The sequence below is a fragment of the Bombina bombina genome, chromosome 3, assembly GCF_027579735.1.
Source record: "Bombina bombina isolate aBomBom1 chromosome 3, aBomBom1.pri, whole genome shotgun sequence".
Lineage (NCBI taxonomy): Eukaryota > Metazoa > Chordata > Amphibia > Anura > Bombinatoridae > Bombina > Bombina bombina.
This window is the reverse complement of record NC_069501.1, coordinates 622,073,860-622,097,595: the sequence shown is the minus strand read 5'-3', so window position 1 is coordinate 622,097,595 and position 23,736 is coordinate 622,073,860. Positions and strand designations below refer to the sequence as shown.

The 23,736-nt window shown below is 38.7% G+C and overlaps 1 protein-coding gene across 1 annotated transcript in view; it reads left to right on the top strand.

Annotated features, from left to right (window-relative positions):
* Positions 1 to 23,736, top strand: part of TXLNA (taxilin alpha) — a 64,232-nt gene that overhangs the window by 3,745 nt on the left and 36,751 nt on the right. Inside the window, exons 3-5 of the mRNA XM_053707241.1 lie at positions 5,555 to 5,851; positions 22,901 to 22,992; positions 23,100 to 23,270. Of these exons, the coding sequence (XP_053563216.1) occupies positions 5,555 to 5,851; positions 22,901 to 22,992; positions 23,100 to 23,270 (560 nt within the window). The remainder of the gene's footprint in view (positions 1 to 5,554; positions 5,852 to 22,900; positions 22,993 to 23,099; positions 23,271 to 23,736) is intronic.

Here is a 23,736-nt window from a genome sequence, read left to right as displayed (position 1 = left end):
CTGCTATATTAATATACTTTTTACCTCTGTGATTACCTTGTATCTAAGAACCTTCTTCCAGCCCCCTGATCACATGACTGTGACTGTTTATTATCTATTGACTTGCAGTTAGCATTGTGATGGGCTAAATCTTAAATAACTGTTATCTATATGGCCCATGTGTACTTTCAGTCTCTTTGTGTTGAAAAGGAATTTAAAAAGCCTGTGATGGAGGGGCGGAGCAAGCCGGGCGTCTGAGCGGTCGCACACTGAAAGAGCTCTGCTCTTATCCTACCTATAATTCATATCTAGACCGCTCAGTACTGCCCAAATTGTTGCTGTATGGTAATCAGAGTTCTGGAGACCAGTGACATAGAGTCTAATGGAGTAGAAAGGACCTAAAATTGCTACCCGGAGCAGTCTTTTTCCACCCACCGTTCACCACGTGGAACTCAGCTACAAGGGTGAGAAACATCTAATTCACAAATAGAATACTTACTTCTTCCCCGGGATGGAGACTTCCATAGAAGCCTTACTACATCTACTAGCTACCAAGATGGAGAGTCATTTTAATACTCTCATGAAAACCCTCAGAGATGAGCGGAATCCTACCTCCGCGAGAGAATCTGAAAGCCGGCATACACAAACCTCATACGGAGAGCGAGAGGTTTCTAGGGGAGCAGAGTATCCAGCAGGAGACCTGGAGGAATATGTGCTCTCTGATGAGCAGCGTATTTGTGACGATCCTCAGAACTGGACTGAGAGATGCCTATGGGGTATACCAGTACCTGGAACCGGTCGGGGCTGTTCGATGAACTTTGAGGTGCTGATTCCTGATCCTCCGGCGATGCGGTCGGACACTGAGGGACACCAGATCCAAATTAGCGGTGCGCTACATCCTAATGCTGAGCCGCGATCTGACGTAACTCCCACGATGTCCAGCTGATGCTCCAGACAGTAAGATCGATAGAGAAGCCAGCCCCACACTGTACACTAACAGTACGGGACACAGCTTAAGAAAAGCCATAAACCTGACATTAGACGCAAATGGCTGCACACTGCTTGCCTGGGGGTCTCCTATCCTGAAACGTAATTTGAAAAAAGCTAACGGTGAGTTCTCTGAACTAGATCTCAGCTCATGGTCTCTTGACTTTACTACAGGAAACATTATATGGACTGCTGAAACAGAATTTGTTTTAACCCTGCTGCCCTGTGGCATTGGCTAGTAAGACTTGTCTCCTAGACCCAGAAGAGAGAGGTACCCCTGTACCTTTGGCTGGAGCTGCTTCAAAAGACATATTACATAGAGACTTGATGTGTTATATACTTTCAGCTATCATGCTCAGTTTACATATTTTTTTTCCCTTTATTCTCAGGTTCTAAACGTTACGCTACTGCTAATGATATGTGTTATAATAGGTTTAGTCTTACCCCTCACTAACATTGCGATTACTAACTAGTTAAATTCAAGCAGGAATAGTGCAGCCCCCCATTGCATATTTCTGCTTTAGGTATATGTAAGAAATCGCTCTCTACATTTATGCTATATCTAATATTCCTTGTATCTATATACTACAGCACAGGGAAGAATTTCTTAACTGCAGCACTATTTTAAACTTTAAACAGTGTTCACTCATGGCACAGGTTACTAGGAGTTTATAGATTTCTGCTGATACCAACCTCTTCTTAGATATTATAACCACCGTGTATGGTATACCAACTAGGGGTTTAGGGTCACTCATATAGGGATTAGATACCGCTTCTGCTTTAAAAGTCCTGCACACCTATTTCACTATACAATACATATGATAGTGATGTCACTAGAACTTACCATACTAGCTCTAGAGTATACAGCGTCATACTATCTATAAATAATTATATGGTTTGCCCTCCCATACGTTTATACAAGTAAGTTGGAGGGTCTTGTTCTATCCATATTTTATGCTCCTTTCTCTTCCATTCCTGCCCCCCTCAGGGTTAAGTCACTTAGGTTTATCACACACAATAATAAAAACAGCAGAGTGAATCCTAATGAAGTTAAATTATCCGGCCAGCAAAACAACATCAGTTCATTCCTCATATCAGATGACCACTACTAGATGAACTCTGCAGATTATTACTACCTCTCACACGTAGCACCACTCTTAATAGCTGTTTCCTAGATATATTTCTTTACTAATATGAGTTTAGGATAACTTTAAGATAACTCTTCATCTTAGAGACGCGCTTTCAATCTACAGTAGTGTTTTATACAAATATTTTAATGGGTGTGGTTGGGCTGTGTCAACTGGGAAGGCACGGTCCGACATATACACTCACCACAGACACGTGGGTTTTAAGCGTGAGGCGTTGGACATATATCCAGTCATAACTCAAGAGATAATTTAACTATAATGTTACCGAGAGCATGTGTAGTAACTGATGGTATGTGTGGTGATATTCCATTGCTTATATACTCGGTAGGGACCTCTTTTTCTAGCTACATAGCCTGTTATAGTGTTTATTTCTCATCAGAGCACTACTGCGTTTGAACCTCCTATTTCAAGACCTTAGGATCCCACACTTATTAATATTGCATATCTGCTAGTTTTATAGGTATCAGCACTAAACCATACTGCAGCCATATTTGAATGAGCTCCGCCCTCCCATGCTTTCTCCTCCCCTTTCCCTTCCCCCTCCCAATATTCGAGTGGCTCTGGTCCACTGTAATTCCTCTTCCTTCCACTGTTCTATGACCTACTCGTGGTCATAATAAAAGCTAACTCCCCACATTATCACAGAAACACTCATTTTTATACACCCTAGAGATGTGGAGAGCAGAATACTATCAAAACATAAAATGAAGTTCCCTTCCAGATTGCCCAACCATATATCTGACACCTCTTTTGACACAACATTGGTTTCTACTTGTTTGAGCTAGTCTTGTTATATTATTATGGCTATATTTATTTCTCTGAGCCCTTAAACTGTATGACTTAACTTAATATATAGGCTAGCTATTTCTTCACTAGCCTAACAGATATACTAAGTGTCACAACCTTGGTGCTGTATTCTTGTATTACTATTATGATTGGGCAGATGTTGTATTTGTACTCTTTGTACCTTTTTGAAACTTCAATAAAAAATATTATTTTAAAAAAAATAAAATAAAAATAAAAAAAAGCCTGTGATAAGAGGCAGCCCTCAAGGGCTTAGACATTAGCACATGAGTATGCCTATGTTTAGTTTCAACTAATACCAAGAGAAAAAAAGCAAATTTGATAATAAAAGTAAATTGGAAAGTTGATTAAAATTAAATGTCTTATCTGAATAATGAAAGTTTAATTTTGATTAGACTGTCCCTTTAAGTCCTTTACAATGGGGTGTAAATACTTGGGACATTTTGAGGTAAAATAACTTTCTTTTTTACATAGAGATGTTCAGGTGATATATTCTAGCCAGCTTTCTACAACTATGCTGCAGCACTTTCACTTTCAAGTGTTTCAACATTTGGGTATCATGTCCCTTATTTGGCACTGAAAAGGCACTAAAACTACACAATAATATGTTATTGAATTTAGCATTTTGGTCAATCATCTATATTTTATACAGTTAAACTCAACCTTTCCCTTTTTAAAATTTGTTAAATAGATATCTGCAACATTTTGATAGATAATAAATATATATATATATATATATATATACATACATACATACATACATACATACATACATACATACATACACACCAACAGGGGGTGGCAATAATAAATATATACCCTCCACTGGGGGTTCAAAAGTATACCCTTTCCTGGCACAAACTATATAAAGTCATGCTAAGAAAAATTTGTGAAAACACCATTGAAGATTGCATTGTAACACATCATTTAATTTTTATGCAAATTCATTATTGCTAATCAAAAAAGAACATAGTGTTTGCAAAAGCAAACCTTTCACAAAAATAAGCCTCATCAGCGGTATCAAAAACTTAGATCACAGCAGATAATAAAGGGCACCCTTTAAAAGAAAAAATCGGGGAGCTCCCTGTTGGTTATTAGCACCCATTCACCGGTTACAGGTTATGAACACCCACAGTTATGTCCCAATGTTAGTATACTTCACATCCACAGATGTTTGAGGGAAATCCTTAATGTAGCTTAGAACCCCATTAGTAAGCAAGCAAGGTAACAGTTGAAGCGGTCTCCCCCAGATTAATGCACCGTCTGCTGTTAGTTGAAAGCTTAGATATAGGCAGGGTAGGTTGTCAACACATTTTGCTCTCACCAGATATCATGAACTGATGAACAGTATGTCCGTAACTGGGGCTCAGTCTGTGACTCACCTTACCCTCCTGTTGTCATTCAGTATGGCTCCAGTATAAAGTTGGCGATGGGGGGCCGGTTGCTATTAGCAAACCTTGTGCTTACCAGTTAAGTTCCATGTAAATATCAAATGCTTCGTATGTGGTTCCTTTACGATATCACCTGGATACGATGTTTGCAGGTTGTCTGGTGTTTGTCGGCTGCGATAAAGTGTAGCTGTCTTGCTTCGCACGTTTCACCCCTAAAGGCACTGGGCTTCTTCCGGCTTAGTCTTATGGCGTCACTGTGAATCAACCCCCTTTTTGATCCTTATGACTCCGCTTTCTTTTCCTGGGTGAATTTGAAACATCCAAAAATAGATACATTTTGTATGCATGTTAAATACATTATACCGCTTGTGGCTTTGTGTGGCTTATTTTGATTTTAACCAATTACAATCATTTACATATGACAGCACAATGAGTTAACAAATTAATAAACACCATATTCATCCGAATCTTATCAATTATATGGAATATTCGTAATTTTTAGATTTTAAACAGCAGCAACAATTTGGGGGATATTTTGGCACACTCAATTTGATCATTGGGAGTGGGGTATATAGTTAACACCCTAGGAACGGAGCAAAGTTCAATTCCTCATTCATACCATTCGGCTTTAGAGAACCTAAATTAAATATACACTTACATTCCCTTTGTAGTAATAATTACTACAAAAGAAATGTAAGTGGATTAATAAATATAATCTATCTCTAATCTATTTTTTTTTTTTTTTAAAGTGCCTGTAAAATGCAGGGTAGAATTATCATAATCAACAAATGCATGATAAAGACAATATTATTGCTCATGCTCTGTATGAGTTGGTAACTCAAATGATAAATATAAAAAAGATTTGTCTGCATTTTGTTAATGGAAGTAAATTACAACGTTGTTTAAAATGACATGCTCTATCTGAATCTTAAAAGTTTTTAATTTTGACCTGTTTGTCCTTTTTTTTAAAGAAGAAACTTTAGATTTGTATAGTACATATGAATGGGCACTATTTAAACATGTTTAAGGGACAACGTATTCAGGAAAGCAACTAAAAGTTAATTGTATTTAAAGACATTGTTGGAACATTTCCAAATGGGGCTGGGTTCTCAAGTGTACATATAAAAATTAAGTGTTTTTTTTTTTTTTTTTTTTTTTTTTTTTTAACTTTATGCTCTATCTAAATCATGAAACTTTAATTTTGACTTTAGTTTTTAAATATGAACTGATGTTTGATTTTTACAGAAAAAGGAGCAGTGTGTGTTCCCCCTGCTGTGTGTGATGTGTCAGAAGAGCTCAGCAGGAAGCTGGAGGATATTTTGAACACTTACTGTGTGGATGCTGCGCAAGAGGGTACAGCAGACCCAGAGGAAACGGATAGAGGTCCACCAGAATCCCAGAGGAACGGAGAATCAGAACCAGTGTTACCAGAAGTTAATGGGGTGAAAGAGGAGCTACCAGTACCAGGGGATTGCAAATCTATTAGTGAAGCAGAGCAAAATCAGAAACGCGTTCAGGATAAAAAGAAAACAAAAGGACTTGGTAAGTCAAACTTAGTGTTTAGTGGACTCTAGAGTGCAGAACTAACATTGGATATTACTAGCAGTTTCTTTTTTAGTAACTTGTTTAATCCTTCTGTAGATTTATGCACAGTATGTGAGTAGTCTACGTCTTTCAAACACCAGGTCTCAATGGGGTTTATTATTAGGGGTTAAATGTATTAAATTTATGTTAACATTTTTTTTATTTTTTTTTATTTTATTCTTTTTTTTTTTTTTACATTTTTTGTCCTACATTTATCTAGTTGTATAATGGTGTCATCCGTGTTTTTTTTTTTTTTTTTTTTCTCTCTCTCTATTCCTACAAAGTATCCAGCATTGCAAACCACACACAGCTATTCTAATTAACTCCTTGCATCACTTAAAAGGACGTGGAAGTCAAAATTAAAGGAACTATCTGATGATTGGTGGCTACCAGGGCCGGCTTATCAATGGGACCAACAGGGTCCCACGGACCCAGGCGGCACTTCACGGGGAGCGGCAGTTCAGTCAGTGACTATTATTATTATAGTCTCTGCCGACTGCCGCTCTCGCCTGCCTTCCCCCTCTGTCAGTAGGATAAGTGTGAAAAGCTGTCTCTGGATATTCCCCTCTGACTGTCAGACTCAGCGGGCGGCAGCCGCATAAGTGTTAAACTGTCTGTCTGTGTTGTTACTTCACACATCAAGAATAGATGATTCCTAGTTGGCAAGAGCGGGCCAGACAGACTCCAGACCAGAGGCGCCGAGAGAGGGTAGCGGATATATGACGTATGTCATTGTCATATATCCCCGCCCCCTCTGGTTCTGCCGCCGCGGCTCTATAAGTCTGTTGAGCATGAGCAGTGCCTGCCTAACATATGCGCAGTGATGGATTTAGGTGGGGAGCGCCTGGCCTGGAGTCTGTACAGTTAGAACTACTGGAACACTGAGGCGAGGAGGAGAGAGGACTCGCAGGAGAGTGACTGAGGCTGTGTATCAATTCGCAATCGCTGGCTGCTGGTAAGTTCTTCAGGACTGGAGGCTCGGGCTCCTGTCCTGTGGCTGTGGGCTTGCATGCCATTGGCTCATCTATCTACCTCTTCCTACAACCAGTGCCGGCGTTTGCATAAGGCTAACAAGGCAGCCGCCTTTGATCTCCTCAGCCGGGGGGCGCAAACTTAGAGCAGGAGCACATTTTTTATTTTTTTTACTGGTAATGTAAATGCACAACTATTTTAATGTGAGCATGTCTTTGGCTAAAAAATTGTATTTGTCTTTTATATGTATTAAATGTACAGACAGTGTTTAATTGGCAGTGGCGGAATTTTTTTTAAATGTATTTAAAACTTCCGGTGCACAGGAGATCTTTCTGTTGCATGATGCATCCGGGAGCAGTCTTGCTGTCAGTGTGACAGTGATTGAGTACAGGAGCCAGGGGAGTTGCAGCCGTCCCACAAGTATATGGGGATGTTATAGAGAAGGTGAGAAGCAGGAGAGACTTGGCTGTTTTTATCTGCTTGGAGGATGGGTGAGTTATGTGGGGTCATAGTTAGCTGTCTGTAACACTTTATGTGCCAGAGAATTTTCAAACGGCACAGCTGCTGCTTAATCTAGGCTAGCTAGCTGCGTGTAAGGGGCAATAAATTTGAACTAAACTGACAGTAACAGTGTCCCTATCGAGGCTTCTGATCTGCACTGCTTCACAATATCTCTCTCTGTATATTCAATTGAAGCAATGTGTTTAGCAGGAGATCTTGTTACTTAAAATCTAACACTAGCTGAAATGGGGGGGGGGGGGGGTAGTCTGGGCTTGGCTGTATCCCCCACATCCCCTCTAAAAACTTTTACCCCCCAAAACTATTTTAAAGTATGAGGTTGCCTTTATTTGTGTTTTTTGTGCCAAAACTCAGTGAATAATAAACATCATGTGTATTTTGTGTGGGGGTGGTATTGTGTGTGTGGGTGGTAATGTGTGGTATTGTGGGTGGTAATGTGTGGTATTGTGTGTGTGGTAATGTGTGGTATTGTGTGTGTGGTAATGTGTGGTATTGTGTGTGTGGGTGGTAATGGGTGGTATTGTGTGTGTGTGGTGATAATGGGTGGTATTGTGTGTATTAGGTGGTATTGTGCATGAGGTGGTATTGTGCATGGGGTAATATTGTGTGTGGGGGTTGGTAATGGGTGGTATTGTGTGTGGGGGTTGGTAAATGGGTGGTATTGTGTGTGTGTGTGGGGGGTGGTAATGGGTGGTATAGTGTGTGTGTGGAGGTAATGGGTGGTATTGTGTGGGGGGTGCTAATGGGTGGCATTGTGTGTGGGGTGGTAGTGTGTGGGGGGGTTGGTGATAATGCACAGCTGTATACTCACAATGTGGAAAGCACGCAAACGTGCTATTCAAGCATACTGTGTATATTGCAGTGGCCCAGTGCACATACTGGTAGCGATAATCCGGTGCCTCGTAAGGCAAAGAGATAAAAACAGAAGACTCCAAAAATATAAATGTACTTTATAAAAAATATATAATTAAAACAATGACAACTTGTTGAATACAAATGTTATCAGTAAAAACACTCTACGCGTTTCTCAGCGATACCTCGCTGTTTCCTCAGGCAGGTTATGTTGAGCAAACAGCGAGGTATCGCTGAGAAACGCGTAGCGTGTTTTTACTGATAACATTTGTATTCAACAAGTTGTCATTGTTTTAATTATATATTTTTTATAAAGTACATTTATATTTTTATATTTTTGGAGTCTCCTGTTTTTCTCTTTGTCTTATGAGGCACCGGATCATCGCTACCAGTATGTGCACTGGGCCACTGCAATATACCCAGTATGCTTGAATAGCACGTTTGCGTGCTTTCCACATTGTGAGTATACAGCTGTGGGGAACGGTGCTTGGGGATCTGTTTTCATATTGTTCTGCACTAGGAGTCGCCCTCTTCTTCCTTCTATAATATTAATATTCATTTGCTTTCAAGAACTGTTTTATTTCAATCTCGGGGATTTCTTGGCATTTGCCATCTGGTGTCAGTTCATGGTAGTTTATTTTCTGCAGATATTTTTCTTTTCTTTAGCTTGAAAAGAATTCCTTCCAGTTAATCCCTTGTTTTCTGTGTCCTGTGGATATAAGATACCATGGGCTATTATCTTTGCAGTCAATAGGTTAACACAGCTACTACAGTCTCTGCACAGACTGCTTTCTCTTAGCTACATAGTAGTGCAGGTTTTCTACTTTTAGTCTAATTTGCTTCTACATTGGGTGTATAAGGGATCCCATATACTGGGTTCTATCCCTATCCTTACTCAGGCATGTGTATATTTAGGGATTATTTTTTGCATGTTTTATCCCTATACTTCTACAGTAGTAGTAGTATATGCTTCATATCCTTCTTGTTGGTATGTATATTTTTACTGTGCCTTTTTACTTTCTTTGTAAGAGTATTTTTATGTACAGAATTATATCCCTTATCGATATATATGTTATGTGCAGTTAAACCCTGAGTGTCTGTCTATCATTATATTTATTTGCTTTAGATATTTTTGTTTTTATCTCTTAGTGAGAAGATTTCTAACGCTGACTGTTTTACTCTTTATTTTATTTGGAGTAGTATGGCACGCACCTTTTTTGGAGTAGTATGGCACAAACCTTTTTGCTCGTTTTATATTTTCATCTGTGATATTTTCCAATATCTTTCATATATCCTTTGGAAGGAGGTGAAGTAACTCTTTAGACCTCAGGTGTCTTATCAATTTTCTTAGGATTTCGTCCTAAGATGGAGAATTTGATTAGAAATGGATTTTGATCACAGATAAGTTTGTGCACAGGAAGTGAAAGCCCCTTATGCTCAATGCTGCCATTATGCTGCCATTATGCTGCTTGGCTTATACTAATCTACACACTGACTAACTTGCTGCCTTGGATATACAGTCGTTGGGGAAACACTTTATATCCTAAAGAACAAACAAATTGGGCTTATTCACTTCTAGAAATGTGCATACCGCTCTTCAAATTACAGATCCCCCCCCTTTTTAGTTCAGGAGGGTCAGTTCATGCCTAACATTGACCTAAAGGGGGTGTTTTCTTTATGCTCCTATTCTCTAGGAACATTCATTTTCAGTTCAGGCGTTATCAATGCAGTGATCAAGTGTGGAGAACCAAGCGAAACATGTCTGCGGTCTTTCTTGCTGTGACCCTGACCTCTTGCTAATGGAGTTTCGGCTCTTTACTTGTTTTTACAGAGTACCCCAAATAAAGGCTATACTTTTTTATATTCTGCGGCTGGTGATCCTTTTTTCCTTCTTTTGGATATCCTTTGTTTTGCTGCTTTGTGCTATCCTACTCCTGTGACACCCAGAAGTACGTTTGGATTCTACAGTTTGCAGAGTGCGCCGGAAACGGAGGAGCATCTAACTGGGCTACAGGAGAAACACCCGGATTGAGGAGTCAAGTGCCTACGCTGAAAAGAACGCTACCTGAGAAGCACGGACCTCCATAATTGGTAAGCGCCACCTTTCTGTTAGCTTGACAATCATAGCTTCCCTGTCCATGGAGATTTTTCTGACGGACACCTGGAAATCCAAACTTCTGGCTTTTTGTCTGTCTCTCCAGTCTACTATTCTTGCTCAATGCATGGAGGTGATTGGTCTTATGGTTGCTTCTATGGACATCATTCCTTTTGCTCAGTTCCATCTGCAAACTCTGCATGCTCAGTTAATGGAGTGGAGACCATTCAGATCTATTGCAGAGAATAAATCTGGATCCTCTATCAAGAAACTCTCGTGGTGGATTTCTCAGGAAACCCTGGTTCGGAGCATTTGTGTCATGTGACTTGCTCAAGGCCCGTGGACTAAGGAGGAGTCTTCTCTCCCCATAAACATTTTGGAATTGAGAGCAATCTTCAATATCTTGGTAGCTTGGCCTTAGTCCAGTTTATCAGATTTCAGTAGTACAACATCTCCTCAGTGGATTATAGCAACCACCAGGGAGGAACTAGGAGTTCCTTGGCTATGAAGGAGGTGGCTCACATTCTGCAATGGGCGGATGCTCACATTTATCTTCTATCTGCCATCCACATTCTAGAAGTGGACAACTGGGAGGCGGATTTCTGAGCAGATGGACTTTTCATCCCAGAGAGTGGGCTCTTCATCCGGAAGTTTTCTCTCGGATAGCCCTCAGGTGGGGGTTCCAGAGCTGGATCTGATGGCATCTCATCAAAACCCCAAGCTTCAAAAGTACGGTTCAAGGTCAATGAGATTTTCAAACTGCTTTGATAGATGCGCTAGCGGTTCCTTGGATCTTCTCTGTGGCTTACCTGTCTGAAGAGATATCTAGATGGGTAGCGTGCACATGTCTGGAGCACATGACATGAAATAGTGCGGGCATCTAGTGCTCTTGCTAATGTATAATATTGTTGTAAAACTACACTTATATAGTACTGCAGACGTGTACGCCCCTGCTTTTCAACAAAGGATAACAAGAAACCAAAGAATTTGATAATAGACGTAAATTGTAAAGTTGTTTAAAATTGTATGTTCTGTCTGAATCATGAGAGAGAAAAATTGGGTTTATGTCCCTTTTTTAATATTCTGCCATCATTTTTTCATGTTACCACTGTTCTGTTTTCTGTTTTCACTAAAGATTGTGAAGATACAATGTCTACATTAAGGGATGCTATGCAAAATAGAAACAAGCTTAACAGTAATCTTTTTACAGAGGATGAGGTTTTGTTAGCATTATCAAAAATAAATGTTACAAAGGCAGTGGGTCCTGATAATATTCATCCAAGGGTTTTAAAAGAACTTCGTTCAGTGCTAACTGTCCCATTAACTGATCTGTTTAATCAGTCACTATTAACAGGAGCTGTCCCAGATGATTGGAGAATAGCAAATGTAATACCTCTTCATAAAAAGGGCAGTAGAGAAGAATCTGGCAACTACAGGCCAGTTAGTTTAACTTCAGTAGTAGGGAAATTAATGGAAAGCCTCTTAAAGGAAAGAATTATGACTTACATAAAGACAAACAATTTAGAGGACCAAAATCAGCATGGTTTTACTTCAGGGAGATCATGTCAGACTAATCTAATTGACTTCTTTGATTATGTAACAAAAGTATTAGACAAGGGAGGAGCAGTTGATGTAGCATATCTAGATTTCAGCAAAGCATTTGACACCGTCCCACACAATAAACTTATTCACAAACTATATCTCCTTGGTCTAGATTCAAAAATTGTGAACTGGGTGGAATGCTGGCTTAAGGACAGAAAACAAAGTGTCTTAGTAAATGGAGTTCATTCAGCAGAGGGGGCTGTTACTAGTGGTGTTCCTCAGGGGTCAGTTCTGGGGCCTGTTTTGTTTAACATATTTATCTGCGATATCAGCAAAGGGCTACAGGGGAAAGTATGTCTCTTTGCAGATGATACAAAAATTTGCAACAGAGTGGATGTTCCAGGGGGGGTAGACAAAATGAGAAGTGATATACAACAATTGGAGGATTGGACAAACGACTGGGATCTAAAGTTTAACACAGCAAAGTGTAAAATAATGCATTTAGGCAAGAAAAATCCAAATGTTAATTACAGACTCAATGACACTTTACTGACTGTTACAGACGAGGAACAGGACTTGGGAATTATTATTTCAGATGATTTAAAACTTAGTAAACAATGTAGTAAGGCTAGCAGAATGCTTGGATGTATTGGTAGAGGTATTTGCAGCAGAAATAGTAAGGTTCTTATGCCACTTTATAGATCATTAGTTAGGCCTCATCTTGAGTATTGTGTGCAGTTCTGGAGGCCATATCTTCAGAAGGATATTAACAAACTTGAATCTGTGCAAAGGAGGGCTACCAAAATGGTACATGGTCTAAAAAATAAAACTTACCAGGATAGGCTCAATGACCTAAATATGTATAGCTTAGAGGAGAGAAGGGAAAGAGGTGATATGATAGCAACTTTCAAGTACATTAAAGGGTTTAGTAAAACTGAGGCTGTGGGTATTTTACATAAAATGGAAAATTCAAGAACAAGGGGTCATGAGCTCAAGCTAAAGGGTAGTAGATTCAGGAGTAATTTGAGGAAGCACTTCTTTACAGAAAGAGTGATTGATTTATGGAATAAACTTCCTCAAGAGGTAGTAGCAACAAACACTGTGGGGGACTTTAAAAATGCATGGGACAAGCATAGGGCTATCCTACGAACTAGATAAGTTTATACTGTTAGGTAAGGTGGGGCAGACTTGCTGGGCCTATGGCTCTTATCTGCCGTCAATATCTATGTTTCTATGTTTCAACCTCTGGCGTTCTCACAAAATGCCTCTAACTCTTTCTTTGTAACACTTTTTCTGTCTCCTTCTGGCAATCTTCTTCCTTAGTCTGTCCTATTCTAAAGCATCAGCTCTCTTTGCTGGATCACAGTTTAACATTACCCTACACTGAGCCATCTTCTCTTTATTGGTAAAAGCCAAACCTTAAAATAAAAGGAAACTAGTTTGAGTAATACATCACTTCCTCTTTCGTGTCGGATGTAGAATAACATTTCTATGTCCAACCCCCCCCCCCCCCAAATGATTTATTAACCAATAGGGCTTCCGGTGGGAGGAGCACGCTGAAGCAACACGCGCTCTGTCAGCTCTGTGAGAAGGAGCTGATTTTTCTTTCAACACCCCGCTAACGCAAACTCCTATTGCCGGGGGTGAGAGCCCTGCTTGGGGAGGACGTACCATCCACAGACGGAAGCCGCCATAGCTTACACAGGCCGGGTGGTACTGGCCGCGAGACACACGCAGTAGATCATACACCGAAGAACAATCGGAAGAGCGTCGGAAGCCCCGATTCAGACCGGTGGTCACTGCTATAAGCAGTTGCGATGCAAGCTGGATTTAGCAACAGAGGCAAAGAAGTCTAGCCGCCCCCCCTTCACCCGGAGACAGACGGGAGGTGTCTCGCTTGGATCCGAGGTCGGGAAGGAGCAGCGGCCGAGATGGCCACATGTTGGTGAACGCAAGTATTAAAAAGACGCTAAGAATATAAAGTAGCAGCATGTGTGTATAGATCACTGTGTGTGTCGGTGGGAGGACAGTGAATTTTTGTCTATATCTGAATGACTTTAAAAACTTTTTATCTCAATACCGGCTAAGTTGAAAAAGGGACACTTACACATCAAAACAAAGTAAAAATCTGTGCCAAGCCCTAAACTCTAATCTGCCACCCCGAAGGGAGGGGAGCAGGGAAGGAGGAAAGGGGAAAGACGTTTTTATTTAAACCCCACTGATAGACGGAACCAAAGGTTTAAATAAATAGAAGCCTATAAGCAGGCCATACTTGCACTATGTAATGGTATAAGTTGCTGTATCTAACATACACATAAGGGCAAAAGGCAATAAAGAAAGTGATCTTTCAATCTCCCCTCATCTTCCGTGAAATACTGACTATACACGTTTGCTCCGCATAAAGAAGGAGACACAGGGGAGAGGGACATACAATAAAAGCATAGCAGAGGAGTAGGGGGATTCGGCCCCCTTGTTCTTGTTTGTCCTGTGTGTCTTTCCTCTCCTGTTATCTGCACTAGTTGAATTTAATTCATCAAATCAACAAAAGTGGTGACATTCTATAAGCAGCGGGACAATCTCAGAACAGGACAAATATATTAGCAAGGATGATTTTGTGCAGTATACGCTGAATTTCAAGCCAGTTGATACTATCAAAAGAAGGAAGAAAGACTCCACTTATAATCTTTTTTCCACAGATCCTGGGAAATTACCTGCTGTTATAAGCAGAAAAGCATGAACTCTTGTCAAGTCTAATAAATTGTCAGACTTTTATATGCAGGGAATCTACCGTATACCCCAGCATGCTATAGAGGTTACAAACGCTAGATTAGCAGTAATTTGCAGGAAGCAAGCGCTATATACAGGAAAGAATATTGTTGTGATCAATTCTGTGCTAAGTAGTGGTGACTTATACTGGTTATGTGTTTATACTGTTTTTAAAGAGAACGGGGAGGAGGAGAGGGGAAAGAAAGGGAAAGAAAAAAGGAAAGCTAGAACAGGGGGCTTAATACCTCGTTAAGATTGGTCAGTTAAGGGAAAGGAGGTAAAGAAAGAAAAAGGAAAACGCTAACTAGCTAATTGGTATCATAGGGGTATATAATTTAAGAACCTCCCTCCTTTTCTGAAATTATTGCTAAAATTGTTGAACAAACAAGTATGCAAATGTGAGATTGCTATCTTTTTCTTTGCGCAGAAAAACGTTTAATATATATATAGAAGGTGAACTTAAGTTATTGTGTCAAGAAGGGTATTCATTAGTTAAAAACTTAAGGGTAAACTACCATAAACTATTAAGGATTGTAGTGAAAGATTACGAGGTGGGAATTTAAACTAGAGACCTGGTAAAGGGTAATAATAATATTTCCGGAAGGATGTTTGAATTCAAAACCCTCCTCCATATCTAAAGTCACTGAAAGGACTGCTTGGCATCAGACATAGGTTGCTTTCTTTGTATTTTGAAGGTATTAAATTAAGAGTAAGATAAACACAGGAAAAACGTGCAAGCTAAGAAAGTTTATATTACTTAAAACTCAAGAGGGAGGGTGAAAAGAGGAAAAGGGGAAAACTCCTATATATATAGATTGCTGGGGACTACAGTTAAGTCATAAGAGAAAGTATTTAACCCAGATAAGCATCAGGCAAAAGGTTGTGCCATCGTGTTTCCACCGATAGTTGGTCTAATGATTGTATAACAGAGTAAACAAGACAGTATAAGGCAAGGTTTAATTTAAGTTGTAAGGCAATATTATAGGGTCACTAGGACTATAAAACGGGCCTGGGGGCCCTGATCTGAGGATCAATTCTATTATTTTCTACGTATAGGGGTATATACCGAGCTGAGTTAGAGGTTACACAGTAAGGGGCCACGTCACATTATTCGGCATACATAGCCAGAGACACAAATATTTAACTCACTTTCATCTATTGTCTACACGATTTCTTTTTTTTTAATTTTTTGCTTGTGGACATTGTCCAACACAAATTGGAAAACACTTTTTAGGGAAACCCTTATCTTTAATGAACAATTCTATTTAGAACAACACTAGTGGTGACACATTGACACATACTGCATACGAGCAGCCTGATTTTTCACTCCCTTTTTTTTTTTTTTTTTTTTTTTTTTTTTTTTTCTTTCTCTCCCCTCTTTCTTCTTCTCTCTCTTCCTGTTAATCACGAACACATTCAGTCACATATATGGACAAGTATATACCCAATCTCAAGACGAGGTCCCCAGCCATGCCAACTAAGAAAGATAAGAAAGCTAAGGCTATGCTGGAGACAGGATTAGAAGGTACAATGGAGATTTCCATTAACAATGCAGAAAAACAATTATCGAATAACCAGCTGGCTGATTTAATATTGCCCCAATTTGACTCCATTAAGAAGGAGATCGCGGTTTTGTCCGCAGAAATTAGGTCCTTTTCTAATAGATTATCTGAGGCAGAGGAAAGGGTTTCTGATCTCGAGGATAGACTTAACACTCAGGACGTAAACTGGTTGAATTATGAAGAGAAGATTAGGTTAATGCAACTTAAAATGGAGGATCTGGAGGATAGATCCCGTAGAAGCAATATTCGTATAGTTGGTCTACCTGAAAGTAAAGAGTTTGAGGATCTAATGTTATTTGGATCAGTCACCTTGCCATCTTTATTAGGGGTAAATATGACCTCAGAAAAAATGAGAGTTGAGAGGGCACACAGAGTGGGGAGCATTAAGAAGTATGCAGATGGGTCCATACGCCCAAGAGTGGTCCTGATAAAATATCTTGATTTTCAAGATAAAGTAACGATATTAAGACAGTATAGGAAAGACAAGACATTTAAGATAGATACCAAACAAGTGCTCATCTTTCAAGATTTCTCTGTGGAAACGTCTTCCAAAAGGAAGCTAATGGCACCTTTCTGTACAAATCTGATAAAAGCAGGAATTAAGGCAACAATGAGATATCCGGCTAAAATTATAATCATAAACACGGAAGGCGACAATATCTCTCTAAATTCGGCTGAAGAAGCCGGAAGATATTGCACAGAGAAAGGTATAGAGGTGCCTAAGGACACACGTTAGTGAGTGAGACTCCGTAACTAGTACAGATTTTTTATTAGGGATGTAAAATGGTCAGATATGGGTGTGTTCTTTTATTTCCTTTTTTTTTTTTTTTTTTTTTTTTTTTTTTTTCCTCTCTTTCTTTTTTTCTCTTTCTTCCCCCTCCCTCCCTCTGTCTCTTTTCCCTCTTTTTCTATTTCCAGGGCGATCATAGGCTCGTTCCTCAGAGGAAGATAGTATGAGAGGACAAGGAAAAGAAGCTTTTAGTAAAAAATTATTTCCAAATAATAAATGTTAAATCTCGTTTCATGGAATGTTGGTGGGATAACCTCACCCATCAAAAGAAAAAATGTTTTTAAATTACTTAGAAAGCACCATCCGGATATTATCTTCTTACAAGAGCTGCACTTAAAAGATTCAGAGTTAGTAAAATTAAAGTTTAATTGGATCTCGGAAATTCGGGCAACTCCCTGCAATAGTAGGAAATGCGGTGTGGCTATATTAATCAATAAGAAACTAGAATACAAAATCCATAAACAGGAATTAGATCCGGTAGGCAGGTTTATTATTTTACAAATTGAAATTGAACATAAGATATGGACATTTTGCAATATTTATGGCCCAAACGGATTAGATAAAGAGTTCTGGGGAAAACTGACGAATAAATTAATACCCTATCTAGGGCAAAATATAATTCTAGCTGGAGATTTGAATGCAACGATGCAGCCTTATCTAGATAGATTTCGTTTTAAAGGCAATAAACAACATATGAGGGTTGCAAGAGTACTTAGAGAATTTGCAAAAAAACTTAAACTAAAAGACATATGGCGCCTACAACATCCAGACGAATGTAGTTTCTCATGTGAATCAAAAGGACACAAAAAATTTTCGCGCATAGACATGTTTTTGGTGGAGGAAAATATTCTCTCAAGTGATTTAGAGTCGAAAGTAGCTGAAATATTAATCTCCGATCACGCAATAATTACTTTAAAAGTGGATGGGAAGATAAATAAGAGAGTTAATAATATAAACACATTTTTTTTCCCCAAATATATGATATTTGACGAGGAATTTCATAAATGGCTGGCACGAAAATGGAAAGATTATTATGAATTAAATCATGCGCATATGTCCAAAATAGAAACATTTTGGGAAGCAGGGAAGGCAGTTTTAAGGGGGGAAATTAAATCATATATGATAATAAGAAAACGCAAATGGAAGGCCAGAGATATACAATTAGCAAATTGTCTTAGAAATTGTTATGGTAAATATATTAGCAACCCTAATCCAGATACATGGAAAAAGTACTTGCAAGCAAAAAATGAGAGAGAGCTATATATGAGAGAGTCTTGGGCACGAGAAGACATGAAGACGAGGGCATATTGCCAGGGGTATCAGGGGATCTCCGCTCAGCATTTAGCCAAAATTGTTAAATTCAGGAAAAAAAGGAACATGATTCCCATGATTAAGGAAGGCACTGAAACTTTCACACAATCCTCTGAAATAAGGGAGGCCTTCTTAAGGTTCTATCAAAAATTATACTCCAAAGAGGGAATTATCGAGGAGGAGAAAGTTAAATTCTGGCAAAAGATTAATATCCCGAGAATATCAGGAGAAGCCCTTCAATTAATCAATAAAGAAATCACGGAAGAGGAAATTAAGTATACGATAGAAAGAACTAAGGCCAATAAGGCGCCTGGGCCTGATGGCCTCCCGGCGGAATTCTATAAAATAAGTGAGGAATTGACGGGAACATTGGCCAGACTATACAACAGTTATTATATGCAAGGCAAACTGGAATCCCCATATTTTACAGATTCAATAATTTCTCTAATCCATAAAAAAGGCAGGAAGGTGGAGGATATGGGGTCGTATCGCCCCATATCTCTCCTGAACCAGGATTATAAAATTTTTTCATCAATTTTAGCCGACAGATTAAAAAAAGCAGTAGGGGATCTGATACATACAGATCAGACAGGTTTCATCCCTGGAAGGAATCCAGTACGTAACATGCGACGAGTCTTAGTCCTGTTAGACTATTATCATAATAAAAATCAAGATGCTAGTAAAGAAGGTACAAAGGACCTAGCCCTTTTTAACAATAGACGCCGAGAAGGCATTCGACACAGTCGCGTGGGATCACTTATTCACGGCTTTAGATAAATTTGGTATAGAGGGGAATCTAGCTAATGTAATTAAGAAGATATATAGTAATCCTAGATCTCAACTCGTAGTAAATGGGGAACTATCAAATCACATCACATTACAAAGGGGGACGAGACAAGGCTGCCCGCTTTCACCATTGCTATTCGATATCGCGCTTGAACCTTTGGCAGTACTATTAAGACAGGAGATGCTGGGGATTCCGCTGGGAGGCCAGAGGGTAACCATCTCTCTCTATGCAGACGACATTATTCTGTTTTTACAGGATACCAACGTAAGCATTCCCAAATGTTTAGAACTTATTAAAAGCTTCAGCCAATTCTCGGGATATAAAATCAATTCCGAGAAATCGGAGTTATTATGGATTGTTAAAACAAAGAGCAGCTACACTCAACATAGATTCAGAGAAGTGACCCATATTAATTATCTAGGCATTAAACTGAGTAAAAATCCCACGGATTGGTACCATTTAAATTATAGTGAATACTTTAATAATCTCCAGGAGAAACTGGAAAGTTGGAATATACATTACCTATCTCTCTCTGCAAAAGTCATGTTGATAAAAGTAATAGTCTTCCCCCAATTATTGTTCTTGATGCAGAACTTACCATTACTCATCTCCAAACGGGATGTGGGCAAATATAAAAAGGCATGCACCAGGTTTATATGGGGAAAGAAGAAACCTAGATTAGCCTTAGAGAAACTTACACAGAGTATAAAATATGGTGGCCTTTCGTTACCAATATTACACATTACAACATTGTAACACTTATTAAATTTGGTATAGATTGGATTTTAGAGACAAATCATGTTACATATTATACAATAGAGTCTGCATTAACAGCCCCATTTGATCTTAAGGCGATTTTGCACTACCCTTATTGCAGACTACCAAGTAATATAAGCAACTTGCCTACATTCGCCAACATTGTACTGGCATGGCAAAAATATTGTGCCCTTAGAGGCCAAGACTTCCAACTATCAAAATATTTGCCAATTATAGGAACCCTAGATTTTACAGCAGGGATATATAATGCAGTATTCAGATCTTGGCGGCAAAAAGGGATAATATATTTTTCGCAGATAATGCAACGGGATGGAGAGATAATACAAACATACGAGGAATTAGCAAGGAACTTCCAGTTACCGTCAAATAATTTTTTTGCATATCTGCAAGCCAGAAGTTTTCTCTCAGAAAGGTTACAGAAGCATAGAATGGTCTGGGATCCAGGTATTGAGTCAGGACTCAAACTATACAAGGCAGGGAAACGTGCATTATCTTACTGGTATCAGGCGTTACAGGCCGTATCGGGAGAAAAACATTTGAATAAAATGAAGGAGACTCTCTCTAGACATTTTGGAATAATTCAAAAGGAGGAAATTACAAAGAGTTTCGAGCGGGCCAGGGAAGCAACCATGTTGGTGACATGGAGAGAAGCGCAGTTTAAACTGATGAATAACTACTATCTCACACCTTATAGGATAGGGAAATGGGGGCAGGGAGGGCAAAACGCGACATGTTTAAAATGCAGGCAAGTGATGGCAGATCTGAAACACTGCATCTGGGAGTGCCCGAAAATTAGACAATTTTGGGGGAAAGTACAATACTGGTTAAGCAGATTTTTGCAGGAGAAGATTGAGATTTCTCAGTATAAGGTATTTTTCCTAGGAAAAAAATTTAGACAAAGAGGTGATAGACAGCTTGTGAATATGGCCATTTTGGCCGCACGTAATTTAATATGTCAGAAGTGGAGATCCCCTGATTCCCCTAGGCTAACATAATTTATTAATAACTTGAAATTACAGATGACAGTAGAAAGACAAGGTTTAACGCGAATGCCTGAAAAACAGTTTAGAATGTTCTTTGACAAATGGAAGAATATAATCTTGTCATGGTCCTCTGAAATTCAAATCCAGTTCATTGCCCCTTTAAGGAGCTCACCCTATCTAACTGTAATGGTTGTGGAGGGGACACTCCCGCAACATTGGTTGTGAAAAATAAACCTCTGGGGAACGAGGCAGCAGTTCGCCATGACTGGTCTCTTCTTTCCCACCCCTTTTTTTTTTTTTTTTTTTTTTTTTTTCTCTTCCCCTTTTTCTTTTTCTTTTCTTTTTTTTGCTATTGGGCTATTAGCAGGGTTACCACGCATCGGTGAATATACGGTGCTTTTTTTTTGAGAAGGTCTGATACAAAAGATAAAGACTTTATTAAGAATAATTAATATATTGGATAAAATAAGCTGGAATAATAGGTTACTTGTTCTCCTTTTTATGTACAGTTAAAATAAGACACCAATTAGTTACGAAGGTATTTGCTATAAGTATTTGCGAAAAATTTACCTGGAAATTGTATAGGCTATGATTGTCTGTTTCTTTTGTTTTTGTACTTCGCAACATTATTGTTTACAATATGGCAAAGCATTTGTATGCCGGATTTTCAATAAAATGATTATAAAAAAAAAAAAAAAAAAAAAAAAAAACCAATAGGAAAATTTTGTTCATATGGGAACTTGTACACAAATTAAAATGTACTTTGCATTTATTCTACACAGATGGTATCTAACACCTAAGAAAATACATGGGTTATTTCAGCACCGATCTGAACATTGTTGGAGATGTGGACATAGGGGTAGTGGTCTAGCTCACATGTTATGGTGGTGTAATTCTATCCAAACTCTCTGGAGAGAAATCATAGCAGAAATAGAATCAATCCTAGAAATTCAATTTCCTTTAGACCCCTTGATTTGGTTGTTAAGTAAAACCCCCAACATAAGACATAAACCTCACAAACATTTATTCAATATACTGTCAAATAGTGTTAAGTTCTTAATTGTAAAGAACTGGAAAAGTAAAATGGCCCCAACTCTCGACGTGGTCACGCAAAGTTTCAGGATTTCTGGAACTGGAAGAATATTTTTATATTAAATATAATAAAATGGATGTGTATGCGGAAATGAAGGCCACTTGGGAATCTTATATTAAGCAAGACAACCCATAACCTAGCTAATCCATCACTATAGTATTTAGATATAGCTTTGATCCCGACGGCTGGATGAACTGAATTAGGTATTGGAGCAAGCCCTTATACTCTCTTTCCTCCTCTACTCTCCTCTCGCAAACTCTCTTCCTTCTCTTTTTCTTCTTACCCTCATAGATACTTCATATTATGTTTTTGGAAAAATTGTACTGGCTTTGTTTCATAAAGGAGCTGTGTCTCCCAACTATATTGTAAATCATTTTTTGCTTTTTCAAATAAAGTCGGTATTTTAAAAAAAAAAAAAAAAAAAATGTACTTTGCATTTACATTTTCATGAGACTTTGCATTTACATTTTTCAATTAGACCTTTGGTGTCTGATGTAGATTTGAAATGTTTACGGTCTTACCATCATAACATCATTAGTTACCAAAAGATTTAGGCTTTTCGCTGCATGAATACTTATCTTAGATCATAATCAGTCCAATAAGCTAAGGCTTTTCTGATTTTAAAACATAAATATTAAACCTTGTGCAAGATGAGGTAAGATACAATAAAGAATAGCTTCAAAAGTAGGGATTGTGTGTTTTGGTTTTTTTCTTAAAGACTCGGGGGGGGGGGGGGGGGCAAAAGTCAAATGTCAAATCCAAAGAGACCTGGACTATTGATAAAGCAAGAAACTAGTAATCATTGTTAATTCAGTATTTGTTGTTTAATTCTCAAAATGTGTAATCTCCAAGTATCTTAAGTAAATATATACTATTTACTACACTTTACATTTTATCTGTGACATAAGCACTGATGATATATTTGTGATCTATGTCCCCTTTTCATATTTTTTTTTAGGGAAGGAGATAACACTATTAATGCAGACCCTGAATACCCTCAGCACGCCAGATGAGAAGCTGACTGCATTGTGCAAGAAATATGCTGAGCTGGTGAGTAGAGGGAGGAATGCTCTGCAAGGGCAAGTATTGGGATTTATTCTAGTATTACATTGGGCCATGTGTCTAATTTTACTCATCTGTTTACAACCACGCTTCAGCTGGAGGAGCACAGAACATCTCAAAAACAGATGAGAAACTTGCAGAAGAAGCAGACTCAGCTAATCCAGGAGAAGGACCAACTTCGCAATGAGCACAGCAAAGCCATACTGGCCCGCAGCAAGCTAGAAAGTCTTTGTAGGGAGCTGCAGCGACACAATCGTACTCTGAAGGCAAGTATAATCGGTAATCATACATGTATAGTTTACTAATCAGGGGAAAACATTGTTATTCCTGAGGAAAACAAATTACAGGTAGCCCTCCGTTTACACTGGGGTTAGGTTCCAGAAGGAATGGTTGTAAATAGAAACCGTTGTAAATTGAAACCCAGTTTATAATGTAAGTCAATGGGAAGTGAGGGAGTTAGATTCCAGGCCCCTCTCAAAATTGTCATAAGTAACACCTAATACATTATTTTTAAAGTTTTGAAATTAAGACTTTAAAAGCTAAACAGCATTATAGGCAGTATCAAATAATCACACAACACAGAATATATAATTAAACTAAGTTAAATGAACAAAAACATTTGCTAAACTGCTTTATAAACCTTATGAAATAATCACACAACACAGACTTTACTTGCATTTTTCTGCAAACAGTTCTTTCTATGCATTCCAATTTGAACTGATTTATAGACAG